Below are 16,593 nucleotides of genomic sequence, written 5' to 3'. Positions count from 1 at the left end.
GGAGCCGGGAGGGGAGGCCGCCTGCCTCGCTCAGGGCTCAGGCAGCTCCCGCAGGAAGGGTTTGATTTGCAACTCTTTGGCTTGGCTATTTAAATACTGAAGTGAGCGTTGGGGTAATTTTAGGCATGTTTTTCCTCTGCTCTGGGAGAGACTCAAGACACATGCAAGCAGTTATTCTCCATTGGGTTTGTTGTGTTTGTGCTTTCACATGGAACACACGTGTGCACCCTGCAGCATGGCAAGACTTGGGGTGCGCAGCTGGCAAAGCGGAACAGGGAGGGAGCAGAGAGCAGGGAGGAGAGAAGCACTTTGTGGAAGATCCCCCACTCCAGCTCACACTGCACTTTAGTTGCTTCCCCCACGCGTATCCCACCCTGGCACTGTAACTTGGGGGGCTCAGCAGAGGAAGGGTGCACTGTGTAGGTCTTGTTGAAAAAAAATCTTCCATGGAAAAATTGTCCTGCAGAGACTTTTCACATCAGAGACACTGTCAGCTCTTTCCTGCTAATCCCAAGTACACAGACAGGTAAATGAAGGGTTCCTGGATATTCTTACACTGGGTTTGGCTCGGCCTGTAACGTGAATGGACGCACTGCTGAGTTTGAACATAGCTGTCCGGCAAAATGAAAAGCAGAGTGCTTCAGGGGTTCACTGAGGGCCACAGACATGTTTTTAGAGGTTCACTGAGATCCTAGTGCAGGCGAGACCCACAAGGACAGACAGGTGACCAGACCTCTTCCTCTTAGAGGGATTTGGGCAGGAGAGAGACATCTCACAAAAGTGGGTCCGTGAAAATTAGCGGAGGGAGAAAACTCTCCAGGCATCTCCAGGAGATTGGGCAGGGGGGCAGTGCTTGTCTTATGGGCTGGAGATCCCAGCCTGCACACCTGAGCAGCATACACTCCCTGAGGATACAACATCCCCCATAGCTCTGGAGAGGGCTGCTCTGTGCCAGGTGGCCATACCCAGTGGGAGATGTCCTGGCTGTTGTCCTTGGGCTGGGCACAGATAGCTCATTGCTCACCTTAGCTTGGATGCAATTGCACAATGAACAAAACGTCTCAACACCCTTCCTCCTCTGCCTGGAGTGTGTCACATCCTAGAGCGGTTTCTTGGTTTCAAGGGGATTTCTAGGTCATCAGATTAAGGGCTCTTGAAACCTTTTGCTATCCCGACATCCTGGGGCTTGTTTGCTTTGTAAGTACTCCTGTTTCTGGCAAACTGCTGCTTGGGTGACACCAGGAGCTTGGTTATGGTGTTGTTGATGGACTAGACTCTAAAACTGTCACGTAATTAAAGTGTCTGATAATAAAAATAGTCTAGTGTTTATTCATTTGCTTTCTCTTGTTACATCAGAGCCTGGGTCTATCTCATTCTGTCTGTGGGCATAAACATTTGCAGTCCATAATGTTTCATGTTCCATGTTGCTTAGGAAAAACAAACATTTTCCTTTTTTTGTTGCCAACAACAACTACCACCAAATAATCCGGAAATAAACGGTCAGGCCCCAGGAGGTAGTGCTTAATGGTGCCACGGAGTATGGGAAGTGAGCGGAGAGGAACCTCCAACTGTGTATGCAGGGCAGGCTCTGCGGCACCTCCCGTTTGGCCAAAGTTTGGCTTCAGCCTTTATGTTCTCCCTGGCTCTGTCTGCAGCAGGACCGAGCTGCAGCTCAGCACGAAGGAGCCAGTCAGAAGTATTTTGTGTAAGCAAAGAATTCATAGACACGTTGGGAGACATTGCCTTGTTCTTGGGGAGGTAGGATCAATAATCTGGTGGCTCTCCCTAGGCATTGTTTCCACTGAGCTTCCGTTGTTTCCACTAACAGTGCCTTGAGCAGGAGCACACTTAGCTCAGGGTCTGACTGGACCACAAACATGATCTGTTTCTGCCATGAAATTCTGGCTGCAGCATTAGCACTTTCTGAGGCCAGCCTGCTTCTGGGACACAACCTGACTAGAGTGGAGCTGGCTCTGGTTTTACCATTAACCATCAGCTATAGCGGCACTTTCAAATCCAACCCTTGCAAAGCCACACTAGGCTGAGAGGCAGGCTGGTCAAAAAGCTAGCTGTGGTCCTCTGTGCACCAGGACAACAGCGTTGATCTCGGGCAGGAACATTGCTGCATCCTATTAGGGGGTGCAGAGCCCCTGGAGGGCACAGCCACCCGTCAGTGGACAGAAGTGGGGTATGAGAACTTCAGGAGAGAGCATCTCTGTTCTCCGTCCCCATGCATTGAACTAAGGGCAGGAGTGCTCCGAGGTGCAGACTTATAGGTGAGAGGAGGATAATGCTATTGGCCAAAGAGGCAGCAAATGCCAGGGCCTCGACAAACACTCTTGAGTAGCAGAAGAAAGCAGGGAGAAATGGAAAAACAGCAGCAGAGGGACAGGGAGATGGGGAGAAAGCCCATAAGCTCATCTCTTAGCAGAAGAGGAAACAGCCCCCAGTGACAGGGGAAGTATCCAAGACTGATGGGATTCGCGTTGTAACTTGTCCAGTCACTCTCGTCTGACGGGGAGGGGGGATCTCCTTTCATGTCCATGCTGCAGAAGCAGACAGGAGCCCAGGTAATTGGGTACACAACAGAGGAGACAAGTTTAAGTTCAAGGCAGGCAGCAGAGGATGGACCCAGAGAGGGGAGAGCACTGAGTTTGTCAGTACCAGGCACTGGCCTCACTCTTGAGGTTATTTAAACACAGAGTTGCTGATACTCCACTGTAGATGTTCTGCTTCAGCTGCTTCTCCTCCTGGCAGGTTCCAGAGGGTGAGTGCAGCCCAACACCATGAGGTTAAAGATGCCCCTGGCTCCTCGGGATGGCTGGGACACTTCCTGGGAAGCTTGGCTGGAGTTCATCTGGCCCCAGCAGACCCAGAGGTGATGGCTGTTGTTTTGCAGCACTTGAGGGCTGATAAAGCTGCGAGGAACTGAGTGGGCAGTCTATCTCCACTGTGGTTTTTGCTCTCCCATGGGATTTGTCCTTTCCCTCCTGTTCCCTCTCAGCCTTTTGGTCACAATGCTGCAGGAAGTGGCACCTTCTTTGCGAGGAGCTGTGCCCAGCCTGCAGCACAACCCTCTTTCCTGTAGAGCTTTGCTCCTCTGCTGTCCTCGCTGCCCTTAACCCTTGGTTTCGGGCCTGGCAGCCCCTTTGCACTTGTGTTGTGTGGGCATTTTGCTGCTCAGTCTCTATTGTGAAGCCCTGCCCTCTTCCCTTGCCTAAAAACTGTCCCCACACACAGTGGCCACCCCTGACTGTGGGCTATACTGGGGAGGGCAGTACAAGTGGCTGCACACACTTAGCCAGAGGTTTGGATCTGACTCTGCACTCAGCTGGTCTGAATGCCTGCCCGGGGTTGCAGGGATTTTTCCTTTGCTCTTGTCTTCAGTAATCCTTTCTCCTCTGGTGGTGGGATGGGCAGAGTGGGGATGCCTAGATAGTTACCCAGCAGCCAGTGCCCTCCTCATCCTCTCCTCAGCAGTCTGTACTAGCTTCAGCAGCAGCACAGCCCTAAGTAAGTCCCTAAGCATACAGCTTGGGAGAACAAACAGGATTTCCCCAAGAGAGGGTGGCTTCAGGACTGGGTGGGAAGGATGCAACCTTAAGCAAGAGGACATGTTATCTAAGCCTTGGGAAGTGCCTGCAGCAAGGTGTGTCCAACCAAGGAGACCGAAATCTCCAGCCTGATGTGTCTCCTGAGCATTGTTTGGCAAGTGGTTTCTGCCTGTCATATTTCCCCTTGCCGGCTGTGCCTGCAGTGGCATTTTCCAGCCCTTTCCTGCCACCGTGCTGATGTCAGCGCAGTGACGACAGGGAGACTTGCTGTTTGTCTAGGGGCACAGCGAGCACATGGGACAGAAGGGCAGGACTTGCCTCCTCCTGCCCCCACCCAGGGCCATTTGCAGGGCCACCCTGTGTCCCCTCCCAGGGCCTGGTCTTGGCAGAGGGCAGGCAGGCGAGAGCAGGAGGATCCTGCCTACGGCAAGGTGGAGTTTGGATGGCTGGAAGCTGGGTTCATGCCAGTGGCGTTAAGCTAACCAAAGAGGAGAGAGAAAACCTACCTGTGGTCTGCCTCTGAACATGGGAACCCTCAGGGCAAGAAGAAACAGGCAGTTCCTCCTTTCTCTGCTCCTCGCTCTGGAGAGTGGTAATCTGCACTTTATGCTAGTGCCCCCAGCTAGTACCAAAACAACTGGCCTTCCCAGGAGACTGGGGGAATATGCTTAGCACAGCTGAGACAAAAAAAAACCCAGGAGTATGCACATCTGGGACAGCCGCAGCCTGCTCACCTACCTGGGAAACTCCTGAGGGTTTCCCAGTGCTCCCAGTTCCACAGCAAGGGCTCTCCCCAGGGTCCACCTCCACTCTACCCATGTGCTTCAGAACAGCTGTTCCACGCCTCCTGGTCCTGGGAAACCAGACACATTCATCACCACATGTCCTCGGGCAGCAGGACCTGCCTCTCAGCGCAGTGGGTGCTCTGGAGCACACCCAGGAGCAAGGAGCTTAGCAGCTCTCCAGGCTGGGCTTTGGTGACACAGCTTCCATTATGTGCTTGGCAGAGGGTCTCATCAGGGCTGAGAGCAAGATGTTGGCCAGGAGATGAACCTTATCAGCTCCTCCTGCCAGCTGTCCTTCTCAGGCACTAGCTGCCAGCCCAGGCAGGGTGCCAGGCAGCTCTTAGAGAGCTCCTTTTAAGAGAGACAAGTACCTCCGACCTGGCAGGGCTCCAGCGTTCAGCAGGAGCAGACCGGTGCAGCCTCCTCTGGGGCCGGCCAGTCCTTACTCCCCCCTTCCACTAACACACTGGATGGATTCTAAGTGCCGTGGCTGGTGGCTTGGGTAGGCTTTGCTGTTCAGGATGTAAAATGACTCTTTGCACGTGTGCATGGTATGGTTCTCATAGTGTTTGAAAGCGCATTGGGACACCAGGATTGGGTTGATGGTTTCTAAGGCAAAGGCTGGCAGGTGCCAAACCACCAAGTGTGTCTGTCTGCGGAGGACAAGCCAGCAGGCTGGGGTGGTGACAGACACATGAAAAGCCAGACACCTAAACTGCACCTTGTGTGACCTCCCTGGCTCCTTTGTCCATCTGTGTATCGCTCAGAGGCACGGGGCCACTGCAGAGTTGGGAGCTCGATAGCGGAATTAATGCCAAGGGCTTCACACTTCATTCCAGCCTGCATGAATGGGCTCATTGTAGGGAACGGAGCGGCGGCAGCACGCGGATTACACGGCATCATGGCAGCTCTGGCATCGTGCCATGCTGACCTTCGTGTCCCCAGCAGGGCAGCAAGGATTGCTGGCCTGGAAGAAGGCAGCATTTTTCAGGGGAAGGAAGGGGACCCCTAAACCCCAGGTCCTCACTCTGGAGCACTGTGGGATGGAGCCTGCCTATCTGAGTAGGGGTGTATCACTGCTGCACCTCGGCTCTTCCTGCTGCTCAAATGCCTTTTGCCTGCACAGAACCAGGCAAAAGTCTGTGCTTGGACCTCTGGCTTGTGCAGCATGGTGATACAGGACCAAGTGCCTCTCACCACACACATATCACAGCAGGTTGAGGATTACGCTTGGGTCATGTTTCATGGCAGCCCCATCGTCCTGCTGTCAGGTGGGAAACCAGTGGAAGTCAGCTAATTAGCGTTAATCAATGTTGCCAAGAGGAACCGTGCTTTTCCAACTAAGTGTGGGAGAGCCCAGGTGATCTTATCTGCAAGCAGAGCCACAGGTGCAGTGAGGCAAGGGGGGATGGTCCTTTCCCTCCCTCTGCAGAACTGGTGACCTCAGGGGCTTCAGGGACAGACACTGCTCTCTTTGGCCCATGTGCTGGGTTAAGTCACCCCCCAGATCCCTGTCCTGCTCTCCAGCTTGCAATATCCCCTAGCCATGCTGAGAGCCTGCTCACCATGCCATGACAGCAAGGGGACACCACAGAAGCGACAGCAGGGAGCACAACTGACTGCTGGGGACTAAAGTCTTTCTCCCATTAATATCAGCTCTACCCAGGGCCAGGAGGGAATAAATGGTGTGGGGCAAAGGGCGAGAATTTACTCCCTAGTGATTTGTTTCTTTCTTGAAGGGTCTGGTTCTCATCCACAGCTTGCAAAAACATTTCCTGCCGGCCAGCTGCCAAGGAAAAGCAGACCAAAAATAACTCAGTGCTTAGGGGGTGCCAGGGCATGACACAGTGCCTCCCAGGTGTGACCTGGCCTCGCAGCAGGCAGAGCCCAGGGAACAGAGGATGTTTGTGGGGAGCAGTCTGTGCCCTAGCAGCGGGGGAACAGCCCCAGGCAGAGGTGGAACTCACCGCTGCAGGACTGCTGTGGGCAGACATTGGCCACTCTGCATCAGCCGGCCGTCTCTTCCCAGACCACTGACGTCAGGGCTTTGCTTTTCCCTTTTAGGACCTGTCTCGAAAGCATCACACCTGGAAGGAGCAGAGTCCTTGGCTGTCTTCCTTGGTGAACGCTGTGGGGACTGGTGTGCCCGCCAAGGGCTTCCCCGTGGGTGCGGATGAGGCGGCAGCGCGCTGGAACCCCCCGCGCTGCGGCGTGCCGGACCTCCCGGGGTTGCCGGACGGCCAGAACGGGCGGAACCGGCAGAAGCGGTTCGTGCTCTCCGGCGGACGCTGGGACAAGACTGATCTCACCTACAAGTAAGAGAGGCCCAAAACAGGAGTCAGGCTGGTTTGCTTTTCCCTCCCCCAAAACCTCTCAGCCTGGTGTTCCCTGGAGCGCGGCACGCTGTGATGTGACCATAAAAGCTGGAGGGCAGCCAGGGGGCAGCGAGCCACATGCTAAACCACCAGCGGGGCTGTACCCAGCACCTCCACATCCCCTAACGCACACCATCCCATAAACACAGCTGCCACCCACCCCTGCCCAGACACATTCTGCATCACCCCTTGATCCGTCCCACATCGACACTCCCGTGCACATATGTTCACTTCCCCACATCAAACCCCTGACGTGCTGAGCTGAGCCTCCAGCACCAGCCCTCTCCTGCTGTGCCTTTGCCCCCGCAGCCAGCCTGCTGTGGGCTCACCTCACAGTTTATTTTAAAAAGACCTTTTTATTCAGCTGTTACTGATGTTCCCATAAACACAACTTCAGTGTAAAATTTTGCCCAGATCACCCCACACATTCTCAATGGCGAATCTGCTCAACAGGCTTGCGGGGGGTTGTGCTGCCTCCCCAGATGCCCACAGGGGCATGAGTAGAGAAGTGAGCACGTATGGACCTTGACAGCATGTAAATCATCTTTTGTTTAAATGCAGAAGACAGTTCCTCATAGCATTAGAGGGCTGTAGATAACAGAAAGGCTTCTTCCTTTTTTTTTTTTTTTTTTTTTTTTTTTTTTAAGGAACACAGCAGAGATGAACACACTAAAACTGTTAATGGAAGAGAAAGCAAGCTCCCTCTGTGGCAGACCTTACAGTCTGCTCTGAGTGAGCTCAAGTTTCCAGGGGCAAAATATGTAGAGATTGAGGAGGAGAAATGACATCACACCACTCCCAAGCACCTCTTGGGGGGGTGGGTTTGCGGAGGACAGACCTGGGAAATGCTGTAGCACTTGACTCCAGAAAAATGCAAATCTGCAAAGCTCTCTAGAGAGCTCACCTCTGGACCCACCAGCCAGAGGGTTTCAACACTGATGGGATTTATCTGCTGCACATGTTGCTTGGAAGAAGGCAGCAGAGCAGTGCTTGTATGGACTGGAGAGGTTCTGGTGCCGAGAGTGGCAGCCCTAGTGATGCTGATCCTACAGCTGGTGTCTTCACGACAGCAGTGTCCATGGGACAGCGGCTAATGCTCTCCTCATCCCGTGTCTGTTCCTTTCAGAATTATCAGGTTCCCATGGCAACTTGTAAAAGCTAAAGTGAGAAGGACCATTGAGGAAGCTTTGAAAGTCTGGAGCGATGTGACCCCGCTGACCTTCACTGAGGTGCAGGAGGGACGGGCTGACATTGTCATCGATTTCACACGGTGAGCATGGCGGGCAGCAGCACCCTCTTCCCAGAGAAGCAACCTTGCATGCAAAACCCCAAGCCTCTAACCAGAGAAGAAAGCTGTCAACACACAACTTAGGCACTTAAATGGAGGCTCAAATTTCTGCTTTCATGCACTGGGATTTTTTTTGTTATTTTTTTTGTCAGTTGTGGGCTGCTCGGTGTAAATGCAGCTGTTCCATGCTGGCTGTGCATAGTACCGTTACTGATCATTCATTAATTTTTCTGGTACATTTATGTTTCTCTGCCCACAGGCTGTTTTCCTAAGCATTTGTTTTGACTTTCCATCTTCAGGTCCTCCATCCTGTCCCTTGACTGAGACGTAACTGTCTGCCCAAAGACAAATATAGTTTCTTGGTTAAATGAATCTTGGCTCCTGAAATTTGCTTTTGGCAAAATACACACGGGGGCAAAGACTTCCCTCTGCTGCATGTTTGCACAAAACTAATAAAGGCAGTGGAGACCGTCCAAGCAGTGATGCAATTTGCATGTTGTGTATTTGCCTGTGCCTCCCTCAGCTCTCTAAAGTGGCCACATCTCCCATGGGTTTCCTTCCTTATTCAACAGTGGGCTTGGCTTGAGTGAGGACCTGAGGGTTTGGCTGGGCTCACTGCTGGCTGCCCCTCTGCATCCCCCCGCCACTCAGCTATGTCAACTTACTCTTGGCTTGAGCAGTCACCTCCTTAATTCTTTAGGCTTCATGGGCAGCTTTGGGCTGGAAGCTGAATGGTGGGAGGGAAAAATCCCTGAGAAAACATACAAACTCCCCAGGGCTTGCTGTGACTGAGCTCTGCTTCCTCAGCACTTGGTGTGACGCTTCCTCAGTGCCCCAATGCAGAACTGGGACTGTGGCAATTGGAAGGGCTCCGAGCAGTTGATCTGGACTGGTGGGATGAGCTTGGGATGGGAGCGAGAGCTGCTGTCCCCTCGCAGTGGCTCCCCACCTTTGGCCATACAGTGCTGTTCACTGGAGCCACACGGCTGGCTGGCTGAGGTGCAGTGTGTCTTCCCTCCAGGTACTGGCATGGAGACAACTTGCCTTTTGACGGGCCTGGAGGGATTCTGGCACACGCGTTCTTCCCCAAGACACACCGGGAGGGAGACGTCCATTTTGACTATGACGAGACCTGGACGATTGGGAACAACCTGGGTACAGTATTGTTTCAAGGGCAGCTGTGGATGCCCCAGGATGCTTATCGGTGTGCTTGGAAATTATTTCATTGTGGTGTGACCCTGTAAAACTAAGAGGCAGCAATTATTTTTGTGGTGTGCACTGTCATCTCCCACCACTTACCAGCCTACTGTTTAGATCTTCTCTTGTCATCTTTCAGCCACAGCAAAGCCTGTGCCCAGCACCAGGACTGTGGCTTCCTAGTGGACTCCCCTTGTGTGTGGGAAGCTGGAGAGACGGCTCCTCTGACCAGCCACATGCCCTGTCACTTGGGAGTTGCACCCAGCATTGGCAGGAGACATTAGAAATAAAGCAGGGAAAGAGTGAAGGAAAAATGAGGCTCAAGCACTGCGTGACACAGTTGTCTTCCAAAGAACAGCCTCAGCCCCAGTCCCTGCACGCACTGTTCACCATCTGCCCTCAAACAAGTCCATAAAGGGAAACTACCCAGGCTCCAGCTCTGTCCCTGTGGCCTGGGAATGCTCTGACCATAAACAACACCACATTGAGTCAAGACTCTTTTTTTCTCCTTTTTTTCTTTTTTCTTTTTTTTCCTTTTTGCTAATAATAGATCCAAGCTGGTAGCTCTCTGCTTGGGCACTTAGGGTCTGGTGTCACAGTATCTCATGAGATACTGCAGTACTGCCAGGGACCATCTGGATCGGTGCCCAAAGCATCAGTTTCCACAAGACCCACCAAAATTAACCCAGGTCAGCCCCTCCTCCTCTTTTCCAGTTTATCTACGGGGGCAAAGAAACAATCACAAAGCCCAAGTTAAACCCTGCCTCTCTGGGGTTTCCCAAGTGTTTTGCCCATGTTGATAGATGTTCAGGGCTCAGACAGGGTCCCCCAAAGTCCACATCATTGTCAGTTGTATGCCAACTGGACTCTCTGCATGGAGCACAGGACCACTATGTCTCCAACCCTGCTCATGCTGACCCAAAACAAAAACCACAGAGCACCAGACCTTTCTGCAGAAGCATTTCTGCTCCTGAGCGAAGGGTGGGCTCTGCTGTTTTCCACCCTCTGTTGGGGCTGCCTGTATTGCTGAAGGATTTCCTACATTCTCCCACAAAGACAGTGTTGGAGTCAAACCAGAATCTGAAAATGGATGCCAGTTCCCATCAGAATCCAGCCTATTCCATGGCCCTTTTTCCCCCCCTACGTCTTCCATAAATAAATGTTGTAAAAGCTCTTTGCAGCTAATTGCCATTTAATATGGTGAAAAGAGCTTTACGATATAAACAAGGATAAGTCCTTGACTCAGCTGTCAGTGAGACCGGGAAATCCATGGTCTCATTTTACAGACAGGAGAGCAGAAGTACAAGGAGGGCTGAGGTGTGCCCTGGGCTCACCCCAGAGCTGTGCAGGAAGCGGGACTCCACGTGAAGGACCCTCTGTGAGGGACAGAGTGATGTTCCCCAGCACAGCTCCTTCAGGTGTGCTGTCGTTCACCTCCCCCAGAGAATATGACAATAGCACAGCTGATCTGCCAACACTGGAAAGCATCAAGTGAGGAGCCTGCCAAGCTAAACAGAAGTGTCTGAAAGTTTGTAATAAATCCCTGACACAGAAATCCCATTTTCTCAGCTGACCTAGATGTGTTGATTTAATTGGGTCAGTGCTGTGCAAATGCATCGCTTCAATGTAGAGCTGACCAGCGGAGGAAGACAGGGGCTCACCTTCCCCTCCGCCCTTCCCAGGCATTCCCCCCAGGTGCACCCCCCCTGTCCCGTCCAGGTGCTGAGAGGTGACCTGCTCCCCTGGAGCCAGCAGGGAAATCCTGCTTGGAGCAGCAAAGCTGGCTGACTCACATCCCTGCCTTTCTCATCACTTGAGCTGCAGCTCAGAGGATTTCTGGCTGAAGGCGAGTGAACAAATACGCTGGGACTTGTCAACAAACAGCCCTGTTCACAGGCTTTGCTGCTTAATGTGCCTTTCTTCCAGCTTTCACTGAAATCTATCATCAACTTCAAAAAGCATCCATTGGAAGCTAAACAACACCTGCCAAATGGCACACTTTTTCAAAATGAAATCCACTTTCCCTCCCCTCCTTTTCTAGATGCTCCAAGGTCATGTATTCCTAAAACATGATCTCCCATAAATCTATTGGAGTCTGGTGAAGAAGGCCCAGGCCTTGACACTGGATAATTTTTTATGGATTTATTTCTAAATGTCACCTTCTTGACACAGTCTACACACAAGCAATAAATGAGCTCCCTCTGCTGTCTGTGTGACAACAGCCATTAGCAAGTTTTAATCTCAGAGCATTTCCTCGCTGATGCTGGTATCTTCCACAGTGGATGTGAACTAAATGGGACCTGATACACTACAGCTGTAGCCAACAGCTGCTGCAAGGCTGGGTGAACAGAAACCAACCTTACCACCCCGCCACCTACATCTATGGGCCAGACTTCCTTCTCTGTGCAAATTTCTCCCTTCCAAAAGTGCATGGAAAACCCTTCCTGGTAGCCAATGAGGTGCAGGAGCCCTGGTGACAGAATTACAAATTACCAACGTGCCCAGGCTAATACCTGAGTGTCTGAATTCACTCATGGTGCTCCTGAACCAATGGATCCCTTAATTACGCCCTTTGACTTTTTAAAAAACTATGTTGTAGAGCTACACAGGAAAAGTCTGGGAACAACCTGTGAGCACTGTAGTGGAGATAAATTTCTCTTTCCTCGTGTTAGACTCCTACAACGTACCTCAGTGCTTTGTCAGTGGCTGACAACTGATAGAGTGAGCCCAGGAGGCAGGTGTCCGTTCTGCAGGCACAGCTTCCCCATCGCACACAAGCAGGTAAAAGCTTCTCCCATCTCCTCCCTTTGCAGGCACTGACCTTCTGCAAGTGGCTGCTCATGAGTTTGGCCACGTCTTGGGTCTGCAGCACACGGCTGTCTCCAAGTCCTTGATGTCTCCTTTCTACATCTTCCGCTACCCGCTAAGCCTGAGTGAGGATGACAAGCAAGGTATCCAGTATCTCTATGGGAAACCCAAACTGGATCCTGACCCAACCCCACCTCAGCCAGCAGAGCTGCCCCAGCCAGACCTCGAAACAAATGAGATCACCAATGTGGAGGTTAGTGAACAGCTTGTCCATGTCATCCTCTAACGCCACGGCTGGGACTGCCCTCACCGGGAGGCCAGCAGCAGGCTTACACGTGGTTTGGTGTCTGGTGCTGCTGAGCCCAGGTCCGGATGCCACGGCTGGCACCGCCAGCCAGCCCGGGATGTGCGGGGAGGGGATCTTTGGGCAGAATGTTCCCACACACAACTGGCTGAAAGCAGGACAGTTGCCTGGACACAGGGACTTGCTGTCTGTTGAACCCAGCCTGGGCGAGGGGGGCTCCCATGAGTCCAAGCTCCTGATGGGCTGTGCTTTGGCAGTCTGTGCAGCCCGACGCCTGCGATACAGCCTTCGATGCCGCATCCACCATCCGAGGGGAGCTGTTCTTCTTCAAGTCCCGCTATGTGTGGCGGCTCCGAGCTGGAAAGCTGCAGGACGGCTACCCAGCTCTGGCCTCCCGCCACTGGCAGGGGATCCCCAGCTCTGTTGATGCCACCTTTGAAGACCCTCTGGGCAATATCTGGTTTTTCCAAGGTAAGAGCTGGACTGGGATCAGACGGCTCAGAAATGCATCCCCTTTTCTTAGGGGTATTCAGGACCCAACAAGTTCCTGTGAGGATAAACCTTCTGGGCAACCTCAGCGATCCAGCAACCCTTGTTATTTGTTTGCTTCTCTGTTCAGTTGAAACTTTTAGCAGATACTGAGGAGGAAAAGAGGAGGAGTCACTTTCAGTTTAGACACAGCCGCAACATCCCATTCTCCTCCTCTGGAACATAAACATTTGTTTTGAGCCTCTGCCCTGGCAATGCTGCTGGCAGAGGAGGAAGGAAACACTTGCTCCATCTCCCAAGCTGTGCCAGAAGAGAGCCCCAGGCAGCTTCACCAGTTGTGAAACTCCTGAGCCTGTGCCCCCAAGGCCTGCTCAGGGGATGGACAGCATCTTCGCTGCTCCTCAGAGACCTGGGTGTGGAGCTTCTGTAGTACCCCCAGACTGAATGAGCCTGCAGGGAGCTTGTGTGGAGAGCCAGGCCACCTCCAACCACCACAGGCATTAAAAACCAATCACCCATGGCAAGGGCAAACCTCTTCCTGGCCAGCTCTGGAGTTCAAGGCCAGCAACAAACCCTATTGCAGCTTCACTGTTTTCTTTAATGTTCTTTCAAAGTGTAAATTTAATAGCAGGGATGCCGAATGACAGAGGCACCCAGCTGCCCTGGGTGCACACGCCCCGTCTGCACACCACGAGGCTGTGTACCAGAAAGCGCCTCGCGCGGCTCTGCAGGCAGAGTTCCTGCATGAACAGGTTACTTAGCACTTGACCTGCACACAAGGACTTACAGTGCTAAAATTGGCAGGCTCCTACCATGAGTTAAAATGAGATAAGGGGAAGGTATTACATGCCATCAGCTAATTACAGAGATTCCCATTTTAATCTAATCTGGAAATATGCTTCCAGTCTCTATTTCAGCTTGGCAACTTTTTCCTGGTTTCTGTAGCTTGCTCCTATACAGCTGCGTGCCCCTTTATGCCCGTGCATGCCCACATATGTTCTCCTCCAAGCGTTGAGTTTGCAGGGTAGAGGCTGGTCCCTCCAGCCAAGTCTTTTATTATAACTTCCAAAAATAGAGAAAAGACAGCTGCTAAAACGGTCCTCCTTGTCCCACCACTGACATACTCGGGTTGGACCCAGGTGGGAAGTCAACTCCTTGCATTGATGGCACTTTGGGCACCCGTCAGTGACAGTGCCCATGATACTGCTGGGGGTTTTGCCTCTCAGGCACAGCTTTCCCTGGGAGTTCTGCCAAGACACCAGTTGCACAGTTCACTTCCAAATTATCAGACACCAAAGAGCTTCTGACCCCTTGTCTCCCTTTTCTGTCTCCTTGCCAGATTCTCAGTACTGGATTTATGATGGCGAGAGACGGGTATCTGGTCCCACCCCGCTTGTGGAGCTGGGCCTCCCTGCATCTCCTGTGCAGGCAGCTCTGGTGTGGGGGGCTGAGAAGAACAAGATCTACATCTTCAGTGGAGGCAACTACTGGCGCTTCAACCCTCACACCCGCCAGGTGGACAACATCTACCCCCGGACCATGGCCGACTGGCGCGGTGTCCCTCAGGAGATCGATGCGGCCTTTCAGGATGAGTTTGGTCAGTGCAGCAGGGCCGTGGCTGGCTCTGGGGTGGGTGCTCAGGCTGACAGCACTGCCCAGCGGGAAGAATCAGGCAGATGTAGACTTCTGGTAGTAGTGGATACTTCCCAGACACAGCACATGCCATATAGTGTAGAGAGAGGGGCAGGTAGGAATGGAGGCTTCTCCCATAAAAGTGAGAAGTTCTATCATTATTAATTTCAACAATCAACAGTTAAGTGTCTGATAGAGAAAATTCAGACTTCTGACCAAGACAGAGTCCCACCCAGCTCTTACTGCTCCCAACAAAGAAAATGATGAGAAGACAGCAGAAACACTGCCCACACTTCGGCCTAGGCAGCTGTCCTGAATGAACAGGCTGCTTTTGGTATTGCTTAGTCCTCCCAGATGTGCCCCATGCTGAAGACAGTATGGCAGTGCCACAGAACCACTGGGGACAGCCAGGGTGCTTGGGATGACAGGTGCCGTGACTGCCTCTCTCCTCCCAGAGGATGTGGTGGAATGGCTCCCCACTGCTTCCAGAGCCTAAATCCCAGGGCAGCTTCCCCACAGTAACAGATGCTCTGCAGCAGGTCTTTACAAGTTCCTTATCATAGGCCCTGTTCAGGTCCTAGATGTCCTCTGCCCTCTCAGGACCAGGTCACTACATGGGTACAGCATATTTAAAACCACCAGAAATATAAAATAAAATTCATCCTATTTACTCTCCCATCAGAAGTAAAACAGCATAAAAGAACAGAGTAAGCCACAGGTCTCAGTTCAAGTGAGACAAATGTAGCAGCATCTCCTGCCTCTTCCAGGCTCTCTTTTGGTACTGCACGTGCTCCTATGTTAGCTAGACAAAATGCTAGGAAAGAGCTCTGAGCCACGTGAACCCTGTCTTTTGTAACCTTTCCTCTCTCACTCACAGGTTTTGCCTATTTCCTGAGAGGTCGAGATTACTGGAAGTTCGATCCAGTTCAGGTGAAAGTGCTGGAGGGTTACCCACGCCAGATCAGCCAGGACTTCTTCAGCTGTACACCTTCCTCCAACTCCTTCAGATGAGGGGGATGCCTGTGTGCTCCATGCTCCCCTTTCATCACCTGGACCTCCAGCAGCCACACAGAGGGTCCTCTCTGCCATTCCTGGCTTCCTTCCAGGCTCAGCATCTGTCATGACAAGTGACAAAGTTTTCTCCTCCCCAGTTCCAGCAGCCTCAGCTTCAGTTGCTATCAATGTAAAAGCATCTGCCATGTTCTTTGCAGGCAAGAGCAACCACTAAACCCTTCATGTGGCCACGCTCTTCTAGCAATAGCATCCCAAAAGCCATCAAGCCAGCCTGGAGTGGGATCACACTCTCCTAATTAACCTGGACCCCATCATGTAGAACTGATGTGCATTTCCTGTGTTTACACAGGGCATAACAGCAGCCCTGCGTTTCTCCAGAGGCTGGCCTGGGAGGAAGGCTTCCTCTGAGCCACCTGCCTCAGCCAGGGCCTGGGAAGGACACTGACTGTGAAGGAATGCAGATGTACAGCTGCTGCCAGGGTCACTTCACCAGGGCCGCGGTGGTGACTGCCAGGACCCTGCCACAGCCCTACACACAATTTCATGTTGTATCACTAGTACGTGTTAGGATTTTATACTGATTTGTATATAGACAAGGGGCCCCCTTCTTTCCACGGTGCTGGGTGCCAGTGCTGGACACTGCCCCGTTGCTCCCTGGGCTCAGACCGAGCTAGGTTCCTCATCCTGGGTTGCTCACGACTGCACTGATCAGTTTTGTACCCCTGTTCCCAGGCTGCCTGGACACCAGGCTGGGGGCTGGCATCGTACAGCCCCACTCCAGCTCTTTGCACACCCCTCGTTTCTACATGACCTTATGCCAAAAAAACCCAAAGGGGCAGCAGCCGGTTTCCTCCCTTTTCACCTTCCAGCCCACCCGTGCCCCTCGCTGTTCCCTGCCCCAGGTGACCGGCTGGAGACACCGCAGCGGGCGGGCGGGCCCAGGGGGTGACACCCCGGCCCCAGTGCCCCATCCCCGAGGGTCCCGGTGCCGGCCCCTCATGAGCACACCTGTAAATGTTTATCGAGCGTGTACAGCGCGCCCCCCCGTCCGTGCCAGCCCGCGCGTGAGTGCCGTCTGTGTATTTATGTACCGCCCCGCACCAATAAACCGCCTCTTTTCTAAGCGCCGCCTGCCTGGGCCGTTCCT

At 52.8% G+C, this 16,593-nt stretch overlaps 1 protein-coding gene across 1 annotated transcript; it reads left to right on the top strand.

The window, feature by feature from the left end:
* The first annotated feature begins 5,507 nt into the window (after positions 1 to 5,507).
* On the top strand, positions 5,508 to 16,550 carry MMP11 (matrix metallopeptidase 11). The gene is made up of 8 exons (XM_026859939.1): positions 5,508 to 5,627; positions 6,404 to 6,654; positions 7,841 to 7,984; positions 9,024 to 9,157; positions 12,013 to 12,260; positions 12,569 to 12,782; positions 14,140 to 14,397; positions 15,310 to 16,550. The coding sequence occupies exons 1-8, from the start codon at positions 5,508 to 5,510 to the stop codon at positions 15,441 to 15,443; spliced, it is 1,503 nt and encodes a 500-aa protein (XP_026715740.1). The 3' UTR covers positions 15,444 to 16,550.
* The last annotated feature ends 43 nt before the right edge of the window (positions 16,551 to 16,593 follow it).

Source organism: Athene cunicularia (assembly GCF_003259725.1).
Source record: "Athene cunicularia isolate RWA chromosome 15 unlocalized genomic scaffold, athCun1 chr15_part1, whole genome shotgun sequence".
Taxonomy (NCBI): Eukaryota; Metazoa; Chordata; class Aves; order Strigiformes; family Strigidae; genus Athene; species Athene cunicularia.
The sequence above is the reverse complement of the archived record's forward strand: the minus strand, read 5'-3'. Positions and strand labels throughout refer to the sequence as shown.